A 21,110-nucleotide genomic window follows, 5' to 3' on the forward strand; every position below is an offset into this window, starting at 1 on the left:
GATGGTTGACTGGTGGTGAGGACACAAGAGCATAAGGGGAACAGTGTAGATTTGGACGGTGCTGCTGTATACTATAACTATAGCCTGATAGAGTAATGTTGGCTCTGAGAGTCCTGAATATACGAAGCTTTAGATTGACAAGGGATGTTACTGAAGGCCTTGGGTAGAGCTAAGAGGGAAGAGTGAGCATTTGCTCAAACATATTTAGCTCATCAAAGCTGTTTAAGCAATAAAAATAAATTTTGAGACTAACCAGTGATAAGTGATTTAACTAAGATGATACATTGTAAGGAAGAAATGCAGTATTGGTGCAGAAACCTTAATAGAATATACTTTTAGCTAACAAAATGAGCATTGGGGAAAACTTTTTGCTTTTTTTTTTGGCGGGGGGGCAGATTTGAATGTAACTCCTACACTGACTACTTCTATCAACCCCTTAAAACCAGCCCTTAAATCTGAAGAGTTGATATTCATCAACCATGGCCATTTCTACCAGGCCACCATGTGCCCAGAGCATCTTTTGGGCCTTGAGGTGAATTATTTCTGAGTGCCAGAAGAAGCAGTACCTGTGGAGAACACTGATGGGGAAGCTGGTCCACGAACTGCTCGAGGCGCTGGGGAAGCAGAGCAAGCTATCCAGAGGCAGCAGGCTTGGGGATTGATGCCCAATAGCTACGCCATCCTCGCTAGCTACTAGTTGTGGCAGAGGTTACATAGAGGCTCCAGGAATTATAAGAAGCAATGTGAAACCCATAAATGTTAGAATAATAGCCTATAGGTTAGGGACTTTTTCCCCTAAGGATAAGCTTTATTAGACTGAGAAGTATGCTTGTTACTCTTTAATTCCTCTCTCCACTTTATCTACTTGAAAAGGGAAACAGTGAATTTGGATATTTCTTTAGGAATCCATCCTGCTTCCTCTTGTCAAGTTAGGAGTGGGCCTACCAATATTTATGTTTGGAATGCTAGAAGAATTAATAGTTTTATGTACATATATGCATACTAACACACTAGTTGAATATAAAAGTTCCAAAGCTAAATGAAACAAAGACAAAGGAGTGAACCCATAAGGCCTGTCAGAAGGCTCAAGAAATATATAATTCATAAAATGCAAAAAATAACATGTTCTAAAATCAAATGTATTTTTAATATCACTCTTTTGTCTTTCATTATTTGTATATAGGAAATACATGGACTTTTGAGTATTGATTTTGTAATCTGCTACTCTACAAAGCTATTGTTTCTAGGTGCTTTCTGACACTAGCATTTTTTAAATATAGTTTCACATCATCTGCAAATAATTAAAGTTTGATTTCTTCCTTTCCTATCTGGCTGCCCTTGATATATTTTTCTTTCCTAAACTAAATGGCAAGTACTGTACTTTCAGTATAATAAATAGAAGCAGCAAGAGTGGGCCACCTTGTTTTGTGACTGATCTTAGAGGGAATGATTTTAGCAAAGATAAACAAATAGGACTACATTAAACTAAGAAGCTTCTGCACCTCAAAAGAAACAGTAACTAAGATACAAAGACAGTGCATTGTATGGGAAAAATTACTTACCAAATGTCAACCTGAAAAGGAGTTAATATACAAGATATATAACAAGACATTGGTAGAACTTTATATGTAAAAACATCAAAAAAGGGTAGAATGAGTGAACAGAAACTCCTCAAAGAATAAATTCAAAAGGGCAAAATGCATATGAAAAATTTACTTCATCATTAATCATTAAGGAAATACAAATTAAAACAATACTGAGATCACTTCTCAAACCACAGAGACTGGCATACATCCAAATGGACAAGAAGAGCCAGTGTTGGCATAGATGCGGGAGAACGAGACTCTCATTCATTGGTGGGATGCTGACTGGTCCAGCCTTTTTGGAAAATAATATGGGAATTCCTCAAAAAAAATAGAAATTGAGCTTCCATATGACCCAATAATACCACATAGCAATACCACTTCTAGGAATACCAATCTGGGTGCCCAAAAACACATAACAGAAATGTCATCTGCACTTCTATATTCATTGCAGCACTATTCACAATAGTCAAAATCTAGAAACAACCCCAGTGCCTGGGAACAGAGTACTGGATAAAGAAAGCATGGTACATAAGGTACATTGAAGACAAGGTCAGCAAAACCCTCCACCATATTGAAGCTAAAGTTATCTTTAAAGATGACACTCCACTGACCAACAAAGAGGAAACAGAGATAAACAAATTAGATTATACTAAACTAAGAAGCTTCTGCACCTCAAAAGTTATAGTGACCAAAATACAAAGACAATCTACAGACTGGGAAAGGATATTCGCCCAATATCCATCTGATAAGGGGTTGATATCAAGAATGTATAAGGCACTGGTTGAACTCCACAAGAAGAAAACAGCCAACCCCATCAGAAAATGGAGTAAAGAAATGAACAGAAACTTTCTCAAGGAAAAAATACAAATTTCCAAAAGGCATATGAAAAAATGCTCATCATCACTAAACATCAGGGAGATGCAGATCAAAACAACTATGAGATATCACCTTACACCACAGAGACTGGCACATATCAAAAAAACCCAAAGCAACTGCTGTTGGTGTGGATGTGAGGACAAAGGGACCTTCCTACACTTCTGGTAGGAATGCTGACAGGTGCAGCCCTTTTGGAGAAGAGAATGGACGATTCTCAAAAAATTAGAAATTGAGCTCCCATTTGACCCAGCAATACCACTTCTGGGAATATATCCCGGAGAGGCAAAAAAGTATAGTTGAAATGACATCTGCACTTGTATGTTCATCACAGCACTGTTTACAATAGCCATAATCTGGAAAATACCCGAGTGCCTAAAAACAGATGACTGGTTAAAGAAACTTTTGTACATCTACATAATGGAATACTATGCAGCTATTAGAAAAGATAAAGTCATGAAATTTGCATATAAGTGGATCAACATGGAAAGTATCATGCTGAGTGAAATGAGACAGAAAGAGGGGGACAGACATAGAAAGATTGCAGTCATCTGTGGTATATAAAGTAACATAATGGGAGACTAATACCCAAGAATAGTAGAGATAAGTACCAGGAGGTTTGCTCCACGGCTTGGAAGCTGGCCTCACATGCTGGGGGAAAAGGCAACTCATACAGAAGGGAGCACCAAATAAAGGGTATTTGGAGGACCCTCTCAGGATGGGAGATGCATGCTGGAAATGGACTATAGACTGAACACGATGGCCACTCAATGCCTCTATTGCAAACCACAACATCCAAAAGGAGGTAGAGAACAAAAGGGAATGCCCTGCCACAGAAGTGGGTGGAGTGAGCGGGGATGAGATGGGGGTAGTAGGAGGAATACTGGGATCATTGTTGGTGGAGAATGGGCACTGCTGGAGGGATGGGTACTCGAGCATTGTATGACTGAAATTCAAGCATGAAATTTTGTAAGTCTGTAACTGTACCTCACGGTGATTCACTAATAAAAATTATATATATATATAATCATATATATATAATCAGGTCAAAAAAGAAAGAATGTTACATCTGCACAATGGAATACTACACAGCCATTAGGAAAATGATATAATGAAATTTGCTTATAAATGGATGGACACGGAGAATATCCTGCTGAATGAAAAGAGTCAGAAGAAGAGGGGCAGGTGCAGAATAAGTGGGATGGAAAAAAGTATGAGATTAATATCCAAGACCAGGGATATCTGGGGTTTGGAGGACTGGTCAGCTGTTGAGAACTTGCCACAAGAGTGGCAGTTAGAATATAGAAGGGATCAGTATGTCAATGATAGTTGCAAATTATCATTTTGAACAGAAACTGAGTGTTGATAGTAGGTAAAGTGATATACCCGGTAACATTTCAGTATCAGTATTGCAAATTATGAGGCTCAAAAGGAAATAAGAAGTGAGAGATAGAGGAGAAGAAAATAATTACGAGGAAGAAGAAGAAGAAGAGGAAGAAGAAGAAGAAGAAGAAGAAGAAGAAGAAGAAGAAGAAGAAGAAGAAGAAGAAGAAGAAGAAGAAGAAGAAGAAGAAGAAGAAGAAGAAGAAGAAGAAGAAGAAGAAGAAGAAGAAGAAGAAGAAGAAGAAGAAGAAGAGGAGGAGGAGGAGGAGGAGGAGGAGGAGGAGGAGAAGGAGGAGGAGGAACAATAAGAGAAAGGAACAGGAAGAAGAGGAAGTGGAAGAGGAGGAAGAGGAGGAAGAAGAAGAAGAGGAGAGAAAGAGGAAGTACTTTGTAGAAATTTTCTAATCTTAATTTCTGTTTACAGAATATGCAGTTTAGTCACTTTAATCAGGTATCACATTAATTAAGATACTTTGTCTTTATTATCTTTATTTTTTTTATTTATTTTTTTTAAATTTATTTATTTTTAATTAGAGAATCACCGTGAGGGTACAGTTACAGATTTATACACTTTTGTGCTTATACTTCCCTCATACAAAGTTTGGGAACCCATCCCTTCACCAGTGCCCATTCTCCACCACCCGTAAACCCAGTGTCCCTCCCACCCTCCCCAATCCCATCTCCCCCCCACCCCACCCTGCCACTGTGGCAAGGCATTCCCTTCTGTTTTCTCTCTCTAATTAGCTGTTGTGGTTTGCAATAAAGGTGTTGAGTGGCCGCTGTGCTCAGTCTCTAGCCCTCATTCAGCCCGCAACTCCCTTCCCCCACATGGCCTTCGACTACAATGTAGTTGGTGATCGCTTCTCTGAGTTGACCTTTCCCCGGAACGTGAGGCCAGCCTCGAAGCCATGGAGTCAACCTCCTGGTACTTATTTCTACAGTTCTTGGGTGTTAGTCTCCCACTCTGTTATTCTATATACCATAGATGAGTGCAATCTTTCTATGTCTGTCTCTCTCTTTCTGACTCATTTCACTCAGCATGAAACTTTTCATGCCCATCCACTTGACTACAAAATTCTTGACCTCCTTTTTTCTAACAGCTGCATAGTATTCCATTGTATAGATGTACCAAAGTTTCCTCAACCAGTCATCCGTTCTGGGGCATTCGGGTTTTTTCCAGATTCTGGCTATTGTAAACAGTGCTGCGATGAACATACATGTGCAGATGTTGTTTCGATTGTACTTTTTTGCCTCTCTGGGATATATTCCCAGCAGTGGTATTGCTGGGTCAAATGGGAATTCAATATCTAATTTTTTGAGAGTCGTCCAAATTGTTTTCCAGAAGGGCTGAACCAGTCGGCATTCCCACCAGCAGTGAAGAAGGGTCCCTTTCTCCCCACATCCTCTCCAACAGCGGTTGCTTTTGTTCTTTTGGATGTGTGCTAGTCTCTGTGGTGTGAGGTGGTATCTCAAAGTTGTTTTGATCTGCATCTCTCTGATGATTAGTGATGCAGAGCACTTTTTCATGTGCCTTTTGGCCATTCGTATTTCTTCCTTGGTATAGTTTCTGTTCATTTCTTCGCCCCATTTTTTGATGGGGTTGGATGTTTTCTTCTTGTAGAGTTCAACCAGTGCTTTATATACCATTGATATCAACCCCTTATCTGATGGGTATTGTGTAAATATCCTTTCCCATTCTGTGGATAGCCTTTGTATTCTGGTCACTGTATCTCTTGCGGTGCAGAAGCTTTTTAGTTTAATGTAGTCCCATTTGTTGATCTCTGTTTTTACTAGATTGCTTAGTTCCGTGTCACCTTTGAAGATACCTTTATCTTCAATATCGTGGAGGGTTTCGCCGACCTTGTCTTCAATGTACCTTATGGTTTGTGGTCTAATGTTGAGGTCTTTAATCCATTTTGATCTGACTTTTGTGCATGGTGTCAGGTCAAGGTCTAAACCCATGTTTTTGCATGTGGTTGTCCAGTTGTGCCAGCACCATTTGTTAAAGAGGCTTTCCTTGCTCCACTTCACATCTCTTGCTCCCTTATCAAAGATTAGATGGTCATACATTTGGGGTTGTGTGTAGGGATATTCCACCCTGTTCCATTGGTCTACGGCTCTGCCTTTGTTCCAGTACCATGCTGTTTTAATTGTTACTGCTTTGTAGTAAAGTTTGAGGTTGGGGATGGTGATGCCTCCCATCATCTTTTTCCCAAGAATTGTTTTAGCTATCCTTGGACGTTTGTTATTCCATATGAATTTTAGGATTGCTGATCCATTTCTTTGAAGAATGTCATGGGTATACTTAAAGGGATCGCATTGAATCTGTATAATGCTTTAGGGAGTATTGCCATTTTGACAACATTGATTCTCCCTATCCACGAGCAGGGTATATGTTTCCATTTCCTCATGTCCTCTTTGATTTCATGGAGTAGCGTTATGTAGTTTTCTTTGTAAAGGTCTTTTACTTCCTTGGTTAAGCTAATTCCGAGGTACCTGATTTTCTGGGGCACGATTGTGAATGGGATTGCTTTTTTCATGTCCCTTTCCTCTGCCTCATTGTTTGCATATATGAAGGCCATGGATTTTTGGGTATTGATTTTGTAGCCTGCAGCTTTACTGTATAAGTCTATTGTTTCTAAGAGTTTCTTAGTAGAGGTTTTAGGCTTCTCTAGATATAGTATCATGTCGTCTGCAAATAGTGAGAGTTTGATTTCTTCCCTTCCTATCTGGATGCCCTTGATCTCTTTTTCTTGTCTAATAGCTATCGCAAGTACTTCCAGTACTATATTGAAGAGGAGTGGTGAGAGTGGGCATCCTTGTCTTGTGCCTGATCTCAGAGGAAAGGCCCTTAGTTTTTCCCCGTTGAGGATAATGCTTGCCGTAGGCTTGTGATAGATGGCTTCGACTATCTTGAGGAAAGTTCCTCCAAACCCCATTTTGGCGAGGGTTTTCATCATGAAAGGATGTTGGATCTTGTCAAATGCTTTCTCTGCATCTATTGATATGATCATATGGTTTTTATCTTTACTTTTGTTGATATGCTGGATTATGTTGATTGATTTCCGAATGTTAAACCATCCTTGCATCCCTGGGATGAATCCCACTTGGTCGTGATGTATGATCTTTTTGATGAGTTGTTGGATCCTATTTGCTAGTATTTTGTTGAGGATCTTCGCATCGGTGTTCATCAGGGAGATTGGTCTGTAATTTTCTTTCTTAGTGGTGTCTTTGTTTGCTTTTGGTATTAGGGAGATATGTGCTTCATAGAAACTGTTTGGGAGAGTTCCTGTTTTTTCAATTTCCTGGAAAAGTTTGAGGAAAACAGGCAATAGGTCTTCTTTAAATGTTTGGAAGAATTCGCCAGTGAAACCATCTGGGCCTGGGCTTTTGTTTTTGGGGAGGTTTTTGATTACCGTTTCAATTTCCTTAACATTGATGGGTCTATTCAGGTATTCCAGGTCTTCTTTCTTCAGTGTTGGGAGATTATAGGAATCAAGGAATCCATCCATTTCTTTTAGGTTCTCCTTTTTTGTGGCGTAAAGACTTTCAAAGTAGTCTCTAATGATCTTTTGAATCTCACTGGTTTCTGTTATGATGTCCCCCTTTTCATTTCTGATTCGATTTATTAGAGTTTTCTCTCTTTCTTTCTTTGTGAGACTTGCTAGCGGTTTATCAATCTTATTTATTTTCTCAAAGAACCAACTCTTTGTTTCATTGATCTTTCGGATTGTTTTTTTGGTTTCGATGTCATTAATTTCTGCTCTAATTTTTATTATTTCTTTCCTTCGGTCTGGTTTGGGGTCCTTTCTCTGGTCCTTTTCTAGGGTCTTGAGTCGTGAAGTCAAGCTATCTATGTGGGTCCTTTCTTCCTTCCTGAGGAATGCTTGGAGAGCTATAAATTTTCCCCTTAACACGGCTTTAGCTGCGTCCCATAGGTTTTGGTAGCTCGTGTCTTCATTCTCATTTGTTTCTAAGTATCTTTTGAGTTCTTCCTTGATTTCCTTCTTGACCCACTCATTGTTCAACATGGAATTGTTTAATTTCCAGGTGTTTGATTTGATTTTCCGTATTTGTGGGTGGTTAGCTTCTATCTTCAGCGCATCGTGGTCTGAAAAGATGGTTGATACAATTTCTATTTTTCCGATTCTATTGAGGTATGTTCTGGGGCCCAGTACATGGTCTATTTTTGAAAATGTTCCATGTGCACTGGAAAAGAATGTGTATTCTTTCTTTTTGGGGTGTAAGGCCCTGTATAGGTCTATTAGGCCTCTCTCTTCAATTTCTTCATTCAGAGTCAGTGTTTCCTTGTTGAGTTTTGTTCTTGTGGATCTATCTAGAGGTGATAAGGCCATATTGAAGTCTCCGACTACAATTGTGCTGTTAGTGATGTCCTCTTTGAAGTCTGTTAGGAGTCGTTTTAAATATTTAGCCGGTCGTTTGTTAGGAGCATATACGTTTAAGAGTGTGATTTCTTCCTGTTGTACATATCCCTTGATAAACAGAAAATGACCTTCGCTGTCCCTTTTGATCTTTTTCATCCTGAAATCTATGTTGTCGGATACCAGGATGGCCACTCCAGCTTTTTTAAGGGGGTTGTTTGCTTGGAGGATTGTTTTCCATCCTTTGACTTTGAGTCTATGTTTACTCTGTTTGTTCAGGTGTGTTTCTTGCAGGCAACAGAATGTTGGGTTTAATTTCCGGATCCATTTAGCCACTCTGTGTCTTTTGATAGGTGCATTTAGGCCATTGACATTGAGAGAGATTATTGTGATGTGGTTTTGTGTCATCTTTCTGTGGGATTTGTTGTTCTTATGGGGCTCCTCCTTGTCTTACAGTAGCCCCTTTAGACCTTCTTTCAAGATTGGTTTTGAGTCTATGAAGTTCCTGAGCTGTTGTTTATCCGAGAAATAGTGTATGGTTCCTTCGAGTTTGAGTGAGAGTTTAGCTGGATAAAGTATTCTTGGTGAGGCATTCATTTCGTTGAGTTTTTTCACTATGTCCCACCATTGTCTTCGGGCTCGGAGGGTTTCTTCTGACAGATCGGCCGTAAATCTGAGGGGTGCTCCTTTGTATGTGATTTCCCTCTTTGACCTTGCTACTTGTAGAATTGTGTCTCTATCTACAGCATCCGCCATTCTGACTATGATATGCCTTGGAGTCTTTTTATTTGGGTCTCTTTTTGCTGGCACTCTTCGGACTTCTTGTATCTGGACGCCTGCCTTCTCCAGCTCTGGGAATTTCTTAGTGATGATGTCTTTGACTATGTTTTTTTCATTGGGGTTACTTCCCTGTGGTTCTGGTACTCCAATGATTCTTATGTTGTTCCTCTTGAAGTCATCCCCCAGGGCTCTGATTCGCTCTATAGCCATTTTGAGGTCTTTGGCCATGATTTGTTGCTGTCTGTAAGCTTTCTGCAGCTCATCCTCAAGCTCGCTGATTCTGTCTTCGGCTGTAGTCATTCTGCTGTTGAGGGCATCTAGTGAGATTTTTATTTCATCTACCGATTGCTTTATTTGTGAGACTTCGGTTCGAAGGTTTGAAATTTCTGCTCTCATTTCTGCTCTCATTTCTTCCTGTATTTTCTTGGTAGACCGTTCCAGCGCTTGATTCATCTCCTCCCTTAATTTATTGGATGTCTGTTCCATAGTTGCTTGGAGTAGGTCGACTCTCCTCCATATTTCCTCTCTGAATTGTTTATCTGAGAGGTCGTAGATGTAGGGAGACTCTTTTGAGGTTTCTAGTATCTTTTCTTCTCCCTCTCTTGGTGGAGGGGATTTTCGCTGTTTCTTCATATTGTCACGGAAGTGCAGAGTTGGAACCTTGTAGTTATTTATTCCTCTTCCTTTTTGTGGGAAGAAGGGGCTCCGATTGTGCTAAACTTCCCTTATTCACTGATAGCTTTATACTGTCAGCCTAAGCTAATGGCTATTTTGCGTAAATGTTTGAGCTCGCAAAAGTGAGTTTTCAAAGGAATACACAGTACGGATTGAGCTGAGGTAGCAAAGAATAACTGCGGCCACGTTAGCGTTGGCTGCTCTGAGAGGAGGCCACGCCCACTTTAGACCACGCCCACTAAGACACAGATAGAATGAATTCTATCAATTGTGGCCAAAGGAGAAGGCATGGAATGGAAAAAAAAAAAAATAACTGCGGCCGCATTAGCGGCCGCTGCTCCGGAAAGAGGCCACGCTCACTTTTTAGGCCACGCCCCCTGAGCTGAGGACACGCCCCTAAGCAGCAGAGTGGGGATTGTCAGGATCGGACGGCAGCGGCGGAAAGGTGCCAGGCAGGGGCTTCAGGAGAAGCCCCGAGCCGCGGCGGGCAGGGGGCGGGGAGGGGGGCTTCTCCGCGCTGAGGCAGGCTCTCCAAGGGATTGCCTGTTTACCTGCAGGATGGAGATTGGTCAGGATCCGACGGCGGCGGCGGAAAGGTGCCAGGCAGGGGCTTCAGGAGAAGCCCCAAGCCGCGGCGGGTAGGGGGCGGGGAGGGGGGCTTCTGTCTTTATTATCTTTATTATAACCTTTTAATTTTTTACAAAATAGCTTTAAAATTTTCTACACTTGACCTTCCATACTAGATATGGTGAATGGAACTTTTATATTTGAAAAAGATAAAATTACACAAAAATATGAGCAAGTTAGTGGAATCAGAAAATTTATGAATCTATTTTAGAGCAGAAATTAAACAATCACAGCATAAGGTATAAAGAGAAAATTATTTAAAATAACTACATTTTACTTTGGAAAAATTTTGGAAAAAGTCATTTGATAATTTATGGCAACAAAAACATTAAAGTATAAGATAAAAATGTAAAACTTATACTAGAAAACCAAGATAATATGATATCAGCTTATGACATAACTAGTGAAATATAAGTCATTCTACACAAACTCTGGTACCCAAGGAGCAAAGTTTTGAAACAGAAACAAAACACCCAAAGAGATAAAACTTATAAAAATATTCAGGAAATTTACTTAAATACTATCTCTCATATAAACAGGGAAAAAAAGTTATATATGAATATATGTCTTGTTGAGATTCAGCTGCAATCCGACCTTTCCACACTTGAGGTAGAAGTCGGTCAGCATTTGTGCCGCTTGGCTAATGTTTGGTGTTATGAGAATGATGTCATCAGCGAAGTGGAGGTGGTGTAATTGCCAACCATCTATCTTCACTCCCATTCCTTCCCATTCCAGTCATTGCATGATGTTCTCAAGTGTGGCATTGAAGAGTTTCGGTGAAATGGTATCACCCTGCTGCACCCCTCTCTTTACATCAATGATCACTTCCTTGTAGAATGGTGAGATCCTGGTGGTGAATCCACAATACAGCTCGAGGAGGATTTTGATATACTGAGTTTGAACACCCTGTTTGGCCAGGGCTTCGATGACCGCCTCAGTCTCAGCAGAATTGAAGGCCTTCTTTAAGTCAATGAACGTTAGACAGAGCAGCATCTTGAACTCTCGAAACTTCAATGAGTTTCGTCACTGTGTGGATATGGTCGATCGTGCTGAATCCCCTTCGGAACCTGGCTTGCTCGCATGGTTCTCCTTCCTCTAATGTTCTCCCTATTCTATTCAGGATGACACGAGTGAACAACTTGTAGACGATGTTCATGAAAAACGAACTGGTCCCTGAAGCTCCATTTGCTCTCAATGGAACGAACATCTCCGAATGCAGCAGCTATGTGTACCTGGGTCGAGAAATCAACATGAAGAATGACTTGGTGCCAGAACTGCGCAGGAGGAAGAGAGCAGTGTGGAATGCATTCAAGAGCGTCGAAGAGGTGGTTAAGAGAACGAAGAACCTCCGACTCCAGGCACATCTTTTCGATTCCACCATTCTTCCTGCACTAACATATGCCTCAGAGACCTGGGCCCTACGCAAACAGGATGAGAATGCTATTAGGGTATCCCAAAGAGGAATCGAAAGAGCTATGCTAGGAATATCATGTCTCACTCAAGTGAGAGAAGGAATACAGAGTTCTGACCTCCATCGACGGTCAAAAATCAGGGATGCTGTCTGTTTGCCAAAGCATCAAAAATCAGATGGGCCAGTCATGTAATGCAATTCAGAGACGACCGTTGGACTAGAGCTGTTACCGACTGGATTCCACGGGATATCAGAAGACCTCATGGCCGCCGACCAACTAGATGGTCAGATTTCTTCGTCAAATCTCTGAATGAACGATTTGAGGCTCTTCCTGTTCCTGGAGCGAGCAGTTATCATTGGGCTACACTATCTCGAGACAGGGACAAATGGAGACGTTACTGACGCCCACTCGAGCAAATCAAAGATCAACGGGACTACAAGTGATACAAGTGATGAATATATGTAATAATCAGAAAACAAGAGATAAAATGATAGTAGTAAGAAATGGAAAAATATTTCATGCACAAGAACTAACATTGTTAAAAGGACCCCTATAACTATAGCAACATACGTGAAAGCTTGTAACTATCTCATGGTGATTCCATAAAAATTTTTTAAAAAACTATAGCAACATAAAGATAATACACTCTAATTTTCCAATAATATAACTTATGCAAGCCGAAACAAAAATCTTAAAATTTGTCTGAAACCAGAAAAGACCTTGGAAAACCAAAATAGTCTTAAGGGGAAAAAATTTAATATTCCTTTGCTTCCAGCTATACAAAGCTATTGTGATTAAAATAGCATGGTATTAACATTGGAAGAAGAAAGAATAAAATAGTGTGAGTGAGAAACTCTCCAATAAATGATGTTGAGAAACCACGATAACCAGATGCAAAAGATGAAAAGTGTGACTTTGTTACAACATACTCAAAATTAATTTAAAGTGAATTAAAATCTTTAAAGACCTGAAATTGTGCAATACATAAAAGAAAATAGAAGCGCTAAGGCCTTTATTATGTCTTTGAGAATTTGTCTTCAGAGGAAAGAGGGCTAAAACAACAAAAAAATGGCTCACCATGCTAAAAAGTTCCTTAGAGTTAAAAACATAATCAAAGAAAAAATTTCTCATCAAAATTAAAAGAAAATGAACCAAATAGAAGATATGGTCACAAAACATGCATTGCTTGGGATATAATATAGATATATTATAGCTTGTTGTAAACAGTAACAACAAGTCTCACAGTGGAGATGTTACTGGTGTTACTACAGTAAAATTGATAAACAATGTGACCACAGTGCATATATATATAGTATGTAATATATAGCTATATCTACTCATATAACAAAACTGCAAAATTAAAACCATGCAAAGGACTGGATAGAAATGTTTCTATTCACAAAGTAGATATACAACAAAGAGAAGACTTACAAGATCTAACACATGAAAAGATATTCATTACTACTTCTATTATGGAAGTATGAATAAAAACTATAACACAATATCACCATGAACCTGATGAAATGGTTATTATCAAAGACAGGAATAAATCTTTGCAGTGCTATGTAGAAACGAGCACCCTATACAGTACAGTGAGAATATGCACTAGGAGAATATACCAAATTTGTGGAGATTACAAAAAAGATATATAGATGATGTGGCTACTAAATTTCTGGCTATCAATCTAAAATATATAATACTAATTTGAATATATGTACATCCCTTTGCTGATATATTTACACACAATGTCGTCATCATCATCATCATCATCATCATCCCGTTGATAGTGGAATTTCTTGAGCAATCTCAGTAATGTCTCCATTCATCCTAGCCATGAGATTTTAGAATACTTTCTTTATTCATCCTTCTCAGCAATGCCGCATTGGTGGCTCTTTCAGGGTCAGGGGAATGGGACCCAGCATTGTTACTGGTTACGCCACGGAGAGTTTTCGAGGCTCTCCCATGTGGGCAGGACACAATGTACATATGCAAATTCAAGGAATTTGTAAAAAATATGTACATTATTTGTAAAAAGACTCAATTTGTGGACAATGTACAGGTACTTCAATGAATGAGTGGAAAAAGCAGCAGGGTATTTTTACATAATGGAATACTACTTAGCTGCATAAACATAAAATTTTGCCACTTGTGATAATATGGGTGGACCTAAAGAATATCTTGACAATTGAAATAAGTCCGATGAAGAAACCAAGTAATATGATATAACGTTCTTATTGTTCTTTTCTTCTTTTTGGAGAAGGTTCATGTCTGGTATTGCTCAGGTTTTACTCTGGCTCTGTGCTCAGGAATCATTTCTGGTAGAGGTCAGAGATTATATAAACTGCTGGGGATTAAAATATTTTTTGCATAATAAAAATGAGCATCTTATGCTTCTTTAGAGAAATTCGTATGTAGGTCTTTTGCCCAATTTAAAAAGTTTGTTTTGCTATTGTCATTGCTCAGTTTTATGAGTTCTTAATATATTTTGGGTATTAGCCTCTTATCAGATGTATTATGTGCATTGATCTTCATCCATTCAGTAGGAACTCTTTTAATTTGAATAGTTTGTTTTCCTTTCTTCTCCTGTTCCTCCTCTTTCTCCTCCTCCCCCTTCTTTCTTTCCTCTTCTTCTTCTTCTTCTTCTTCTTCTTCTTCTTCTTCTTCTTCTTCTTCTTCTTCTTCTTCTTCTTCTTCTTCTTCTTCTTCTTCTTCTTCTTCCTTTTTCCTTCTTTTTTCTTCTTTCTTCTTCTTCTTTCTTCTTTTTTGTCCTCCTCTTCCTCCTCCTCCTCTTCCCTTTTCTGTCTAGAAGTTTATTAGTGTGAAGTAGTAACTCCAATGTGTTTTCTTTTTCTTTTGTCCCCTTGATGTAGAGATTCTGTTTCAAAATACATCTCTAAGGCAGTTCTAAAGAAGGGGCACTTTTTTCCTAAGATTTGGTAGTTTTAGGTATCTATGTCTATGTCCAAATCTATGTCTAAATCCAGTTTGACTTATTTTTTTGTGCATGATGTTAAATAATGTTTTACCTTAATTTTGTGCTTTTACTTTTCCTATTTACATTTGTGAAGGCACTTTTTTCCCTCCCTATTAAACTCGTTGCTGGTCATAAGTTAGTGGATTTATTTCTGGGCCTTAAATTTCATTCTTTGGGATTAATATTGAGTCAAAAATTCCACTATACATTAGGCCTGGTTTCTGCAGGTCTCTGAGATCACTTTTCTGTAGAGCTTCCTCTAGAAAGCATCCACCAAGAGTCCACAATCCTAGAATGAAGTTTCTAGTTATAATTATAAAAATCAGTGTTCTGCCACCAGGTTCCCTGATAAGTGTTCCCTGAGAAATCAACAGAGAAACAGGATGTTAAAGAATTGACTGCATGATGTGGGACAAGTACATCAGGATAACTTACTGCTGAGATTGGTGTCCACACACATTTTTAACTTAGTCCCCAAATTTGTAATTTAAGCCACATAGTTTAGATAACTCATTACAGAAATTCTATGAGCTAATACAGGCTTGGCTTGAAGGCTTATTTCTTATCCTGACACACACTATCTTGTATGAAGAGTGTGCTCTCATATTGTTAGAATGTGGAGATGTTGTAATTGATGTTGCGTTCTTCAGAAAACAGAGAATATTTAATGCAAAGAATTTAACCATTTGTGGCTGCGGGGACACCTCAAAGTACAGGGATGCTGTACTGGATGTACTGGATGCTGCCCATTCCAGCTCTGAGAAGGCCTGGGGTTTTCAGCTCCCAAATCCCTTGCACCTGAGATTTTAGGCGGGGTAGGTTCTCTCTTGAGCTCAGTCCAGCCAGAGAGAGCTGAAGTCCAGCCAGAGACACAGCAGTGGCTCTGGTGTGTGGGTGTGGCTTCCTAGGGGCAAAATGAGAACTGGCTCATCCCCTCTTGAGATCACCTTGAATGTCTCAGCCGGGAATGGGTGTCCGAAAAAGTTTTGCGGCTAATCGATCTCCTTCAGAAAGCATTTATTAGTCTCTGGAACAGGGTCCGTAGATGAATTTATGTAGCAGCAGCAATGGGATGTCTTTTCAAAATTTTAAGCATAATTATATCATATAAATCCCAGGCTTCAAAAGCGCAGAGTGACTTGTTTTTTCAACAGGTTAATTTCATTACATTTGAGTAGCCAAGCTCTTCAGTGTGAATTTCACAGCACCTACTGCTTTCGGCACTCCTTAGACACTTTCCACTCGCTGCTCCTATAGATTCTCCATGTCATAGATAGCTCCCACCTTTCCTTCCTGGTTATTTTGCTCGAATTGCTATATCTTGCTATATCTTATATTGGTCTAAGCACTAAAATACTCAAATACATCACCCACAAATTTCCTCATACTGTTAACCACCATATAAATTTTTCTCATTTTGGTGTAGTTATGATATATACCCATAGAATTTAAGGCCCACAAGTGTAAAACTCTGAACTGAATTTTTTAAACCACATCTAGAGGGTCTACCTTGAATACAGTTGGCACACAACTAATACATTAAAAAGGGAATGAGGGAATTACAGGGGGAAAAAAGACATATGGAAGAAGGAAAATTTCGCAGACATTTGGTTTTTCTCACATCCTTTCATGAAGCACTTGCTTAGGACTATACTAAGATATTGATAATGTTTCAATTTGAGAGCATTTATTCTGATTTGATGTTTGCTCTATGTCTTCTATTTATCCTCTACTGTATAATAATTTATAATAGCTGATAAAGTAAAAAATTAAATAATCTTTCTTGGTATAAAATCCTCCATTAGTCCATTACCACTCATTTATTTCCCCATACTATAATATGGGAATGGCTCAAGTTCTCCTTTGCTTCTTTCCTGGTGACCTTTCATTATTACCTTTAAACAGTCAAATAATATTTGAAAGTTTGAAGTGGTCCTAACTAATAAATCATTGATTTATATTGTCAATGATAATATAAAGAATGCTATTCAGTTCTCCCAAAGAGGAACGAAAGAGCTATGCTTGGAGTATCATGTTTCGCTCAAGTGAGAGAAGGAATCCAGACTTCTGACCTCCGTCAAAGATCAAGAATCAGGGATGCTGACTCGTTTGCCAAGGAATCAAAAATCAGATGGGCCAGACACATAATGTGATTTAGAGACGACAGCTGGACTAGAGCCGTTACCGACTGGATTCCACAGGACGTCAGAAGACCTCGTGGCCACCCACCAACTAGATGGTCAGACCTCGTCAAGACCCTGAGTCTCTTCATGTTCCTGGAATGAGCAGACACGATTGGGCTACACGAGCACGCAACAGGGAGGACGAATGGAGATGTTACTGGAACCTGCTAGAACATACCGATGAGCAATGGGATGACAAGTGTTACAAGTGATAATATAAAGAACCACTTTTATTTTTTACTAGCCTATACTGGCAGGAATTTTAGAAAAGAGAAAACATTAGAAGACAGAAAAATGATTGTCAAGTATTTAATATCCTATAGATTTTATGAAAAAAATTTATTAAGATACTTTCAAGCCACTTTTTATTCTCAAGTATCACCAACTAGAAAAAATACTTTTCTTTCTAATTACAAAATATTATTTTGAAAAGATGATCATATTTAATTCTATCATACCACCATTAGGTGGCAGCATATCCTCAAATTATGAATTTTCCCCAAAAATATTTTAGATAAACTATACTACTAAAATGATGATCAGTGAAAACTCATTTATAGAGCATCTGTTATTTTTCAGATAATGGAATATAAACATTTCCATAAAGTTGTTTGTCTCTCAAGGAGCATACCGATCACTGGCAAAGACAGGCATGTGAATAAATAATTTTAATAAATAATCAATGAGCAAATCAGAAATTTGGGAAGGATGCTTAGCCTTAATAGGAGGAGAAAGTAAAACTTCTTCCAAGAAAATAATTGAACTGAGTTTAACGTTTATGATGAATAAAATAGGTTAGTGGAATCATGTAGCAAAAATTAGCTGCAAATTTCAGTGATATATTCAACATCACCATTTTTAATATTTACAGTATATACTAGCTATAACATACGTAGGAAAAGAATACACACAATCTTTATCCTCAGAAATAATTTCTTCTAATGGGTAGCCTTGAAACAAATAGAATATATAAACCCCAGAATTAATATTTATTCCAAAGTAAAGGCGAGCTGACTGACTAATAAAATAGTGGAAAAAGATGATATGGAGTTCCTACCAGGAATCACCGAATTTTTACCTGAATGACAGAATTACATACAGATTATACATATAGATATGTATACATACATATTATACATACAGATATGTATACATACATACAGATCATGCTCATGTTTAAAGTTTGTTAGCAAACTATAGTGAAATTTTACTTACCAAAACTTGACCCACAAAGGTCTGTGCTGAAAGCAGCATTTCTATATGATCATGAAATACTCCCTGGATGTGAAGAGTATTGAAATTTCCTTGGTCCATGAATTTTGATAGGAAAAATTCCTATAAGCAAGAGAAAGGGTTTGAGAATGAGCTGGATATCAGAGAAAGTAATCTGTTTTATATATGTGGATGGAATCACCTGCTGTGTTATCAGTCAGCAATCACCCCATCATGTCCAATCCAGGGAGCCCAAAGTTGCTTATTCAGTTATTTCATAAAATGAGTTTTACTGGGTTTGCATTTTACTGGTTTTCTGCATGACCTGCTAATATTAAATTCTGCAGTTTTCATCATGCCTTCATCACATGCGCTCAGTCCCAAATTCTTCAAACTGACATTACAGTAATGATCAGGATTGGGGGCAGCATGTTTCTTTCTGCTCCAAGAGCAAGTGTTTTATACATTTTCATCATTATACATGAACAAAAGGGAAAGATTGAAAATTTATTTTTAAGTGATTGCTTAAGTATTTGCTTGTTTGGAAAGACAGAAAGAAGGAGTTTCAGCAATTGTATGTTGCTTTTACTTACTTACCTGAAAGATCCTAGTGAAATTAGAAAACTGTTTCTTTTTATTCTTTTTTAAGTAGGGCCATACTCAGAGGTGTTGAGAGGGGGAGAAGGGGTGTTTTCTTACTGACAATGCTTGATTGGTGATATGATATTTAAGTCACCTGGGGCCATCAGACTCCATCCGATGAGGCTGGGGTGTGCTGAAGCAGGCGGTGGTTGGTAGATGATCAAACTCTACTAGGCATGAGCTAGATCACTTGAGCTATACCTCTGTCCCCTTTAACAATTCATTTTTATATTAGAAATTTATAATAATCTTATAATCAAGAAAGTAAAGTTGAGTCTAGTCTATATTATTTGGAAGATGCATAATTTATATAAAACAATAGAATTTTAAATGACTTAGTAACTTTTGAGACAATTAACAATTTAAAATGGGGAATTCTAATTTCTGAATCACAGAAATACCCAACACTGAAATTTAATTTAAAAATAATAAATGTATTATTATTTCTAGATTGAAGGCATAAAGCAATGACAAAAAATTAAAGGAAAATATCTAGGTTCCTAACAAGAAATGTTAATATTTATTAAGGTATTATTAGCATGAAAGACATAGTATCCATTTGGTAAAGAGATATATAAAGACTACATCATTTGTTTATTTTTTTTAACTTATAACTAAAGTAGTAACAGTTTTTTTTAATTTCAGACTTTTGTTTCAAAACTTACTTGTTCATAAACATTTGCTATATCTTTCATTTATTTTATTGGCTATAGCTCAAATCTTCAGTCCAGAGGTAATATTTAATTTCATGTTATGGTATGCAGACAAAACATGTTTTATTCCAAAAATTACTGTCATCTATCAGAAGCAAACTTTGGCAATCAAAAATAATAACCAAACACCAAAGACATAGTCAAACTCTTTGCCTTTGACCACTGATAATAAAGCAGCCATTATACAACATTTTAGTTCATGTTTTTCAGCAATATCATATGGGAAAGATGCCATTATTCCTGTCATCATTCTTGTCAGCTATTAGTCAACAGTTCCCATTCTTACAAAGCTTGAGAAGTTCTCTTGGTGAGGGTCTTGGGGGCGGGGAGTCTACAACTGGAGAGTATAGAAGACAGGTGTGGGTTTCTGTGTGTAGATTAATGTACTCCATCCAGTGTGCTGTGCTAACATGACATTGGAAAGAGAGCCTGTGGATATGTGAGTACTTATACTCACATATAAATAATTTCTAAAACAGAGATTCATGATAGTTCTTTTCACATCACTTATTCCATCTAGATCAATGGTAATTTAAAATCCCATCTGGATACACAGATATTAACAATGTTCATGGACATCAGTTTTGGAATAGTGACCTATTTCCAGAGCCAACATTACTCATCATCCTTAAAAGATTTTTACTTCTCCAGGCCATGCGAGGTGAACCTGACTTTGTCCCTGTGGCCTGTTTTTCTCCCTTGGGCAGCATCAGCTCCTTTATAAGGCACCCAGTGAGAACAGGCTCCGTGAGTGTATGAAAACAGAGTGAAGCCAAAATAATTTTCTAAACACAGACACAAATCAAACCTGTTGCTGGTGTTCATACAGTGGAATCTGAGAGAATGAAACTGACCAAGAAAACTCCCGTTCCTTTGATTTTGTGCCATCTTCTTGTGAACCTCCAAATTATCCTGGAAATGATTAATAGGAAGAGTCCGCCGAAGAAGATCACAAAGGAGGAGAGAATAAATGCAAGTTGTACATCATATGTGCAGTATATTTTGCCTGAGTCTCCGTGACTGTAATTTTGTGCCCTGGCTAGAAACATCGGGAAACAGAATTGGAATGGTCAGACTTCTATGATGTCATGAGCACATGTAAATCATTCCAGGAGTTAGAGTTCAAAGTGTTACAGAGTCTAATGTTGTTGGTATGACAACACATGGTACTAGGAAGAATCCATTCACCACCACAATGCCGATTTACAAGATTAGACAGAAGTTCAAGTTTGATGTTTTATCTTCACAAGATGCATTTTCTGTGATCTTGAGGAAGTTGTGTTATCTGGTTTGTGCACACTACTTCAGAAATAGCATCTGACCGTCAATGAGTTGATTCTTTACCTGAGCCAATGTCATATTCTCAGTAGTCTTGGAAAAGAGAAGTAATTTAAGATATTTGTTTTCCTTACAGTAAGAAACTTATGGAATAGAGAGCTGGTAGTTTGCCTTGCACGTGGCTGACCTGGATTTGATTCCTCCCTCCCTCTCAGAGGTCCCGGCAAGCTACCGAGAGTATCCCGCCCACACGGCAGAGCCAGGCAAGCTACCTGTTGCCCAAAACAGTAAAGACAAGTCTCACAATTGGAGATGTTGCCCGATTGAGCAAATTGATGAGCAACCGGATGACAGTGCAGTGCTACAGTGCAATTTTACCAGTGTGACAGT

The 21,110-nt window shown here is 38.4% G+C and overlaps 1 protein-coding gene across 1 annotated transcript in view; it reads right to left on the reverse strand.

Annotated features, from left to right (window-relative positions):
• The window catches only part of KCNU1 (potassium calcium-activated channel subfamily U member 1), a 204,294-nt gene extending 183,803 nt beyond the window's left edge, over positions 1–20,491 (reverse strand). Inside the window, exons 1-2 of the mRNA XM_055128431.1 lie at positions 20,297–20,491; positions 18,091–18,210 (exon numbers count right to left, since the gene is read on the reverse strand). Of these exons, the coding sequence (XP_054984406.1) occupies positions 18,091–18,210; positions 20,297–20,491 (315 nt within the window). The remainder of the gene's footprint in view (positions 1–18,090; positions 18,211–20,296) is intronic.
• Positions 20,492–21,110: the final 619 nt, after the last annotated feature.

Source organism: Sorex araneus, chromosome 1 (assembly GCF_027595985.1).
Source record: "Sorex araneus isolate mSorAra2 chromosome 1, mSorAra2.pri, whole genome shotgun sequence".
Lineage (NCBI taxonomy): Eukaryota > Metazoa > Chordata > Mammalia > Eulipotyphla > Soricidae > Sorex > Sorex araneus.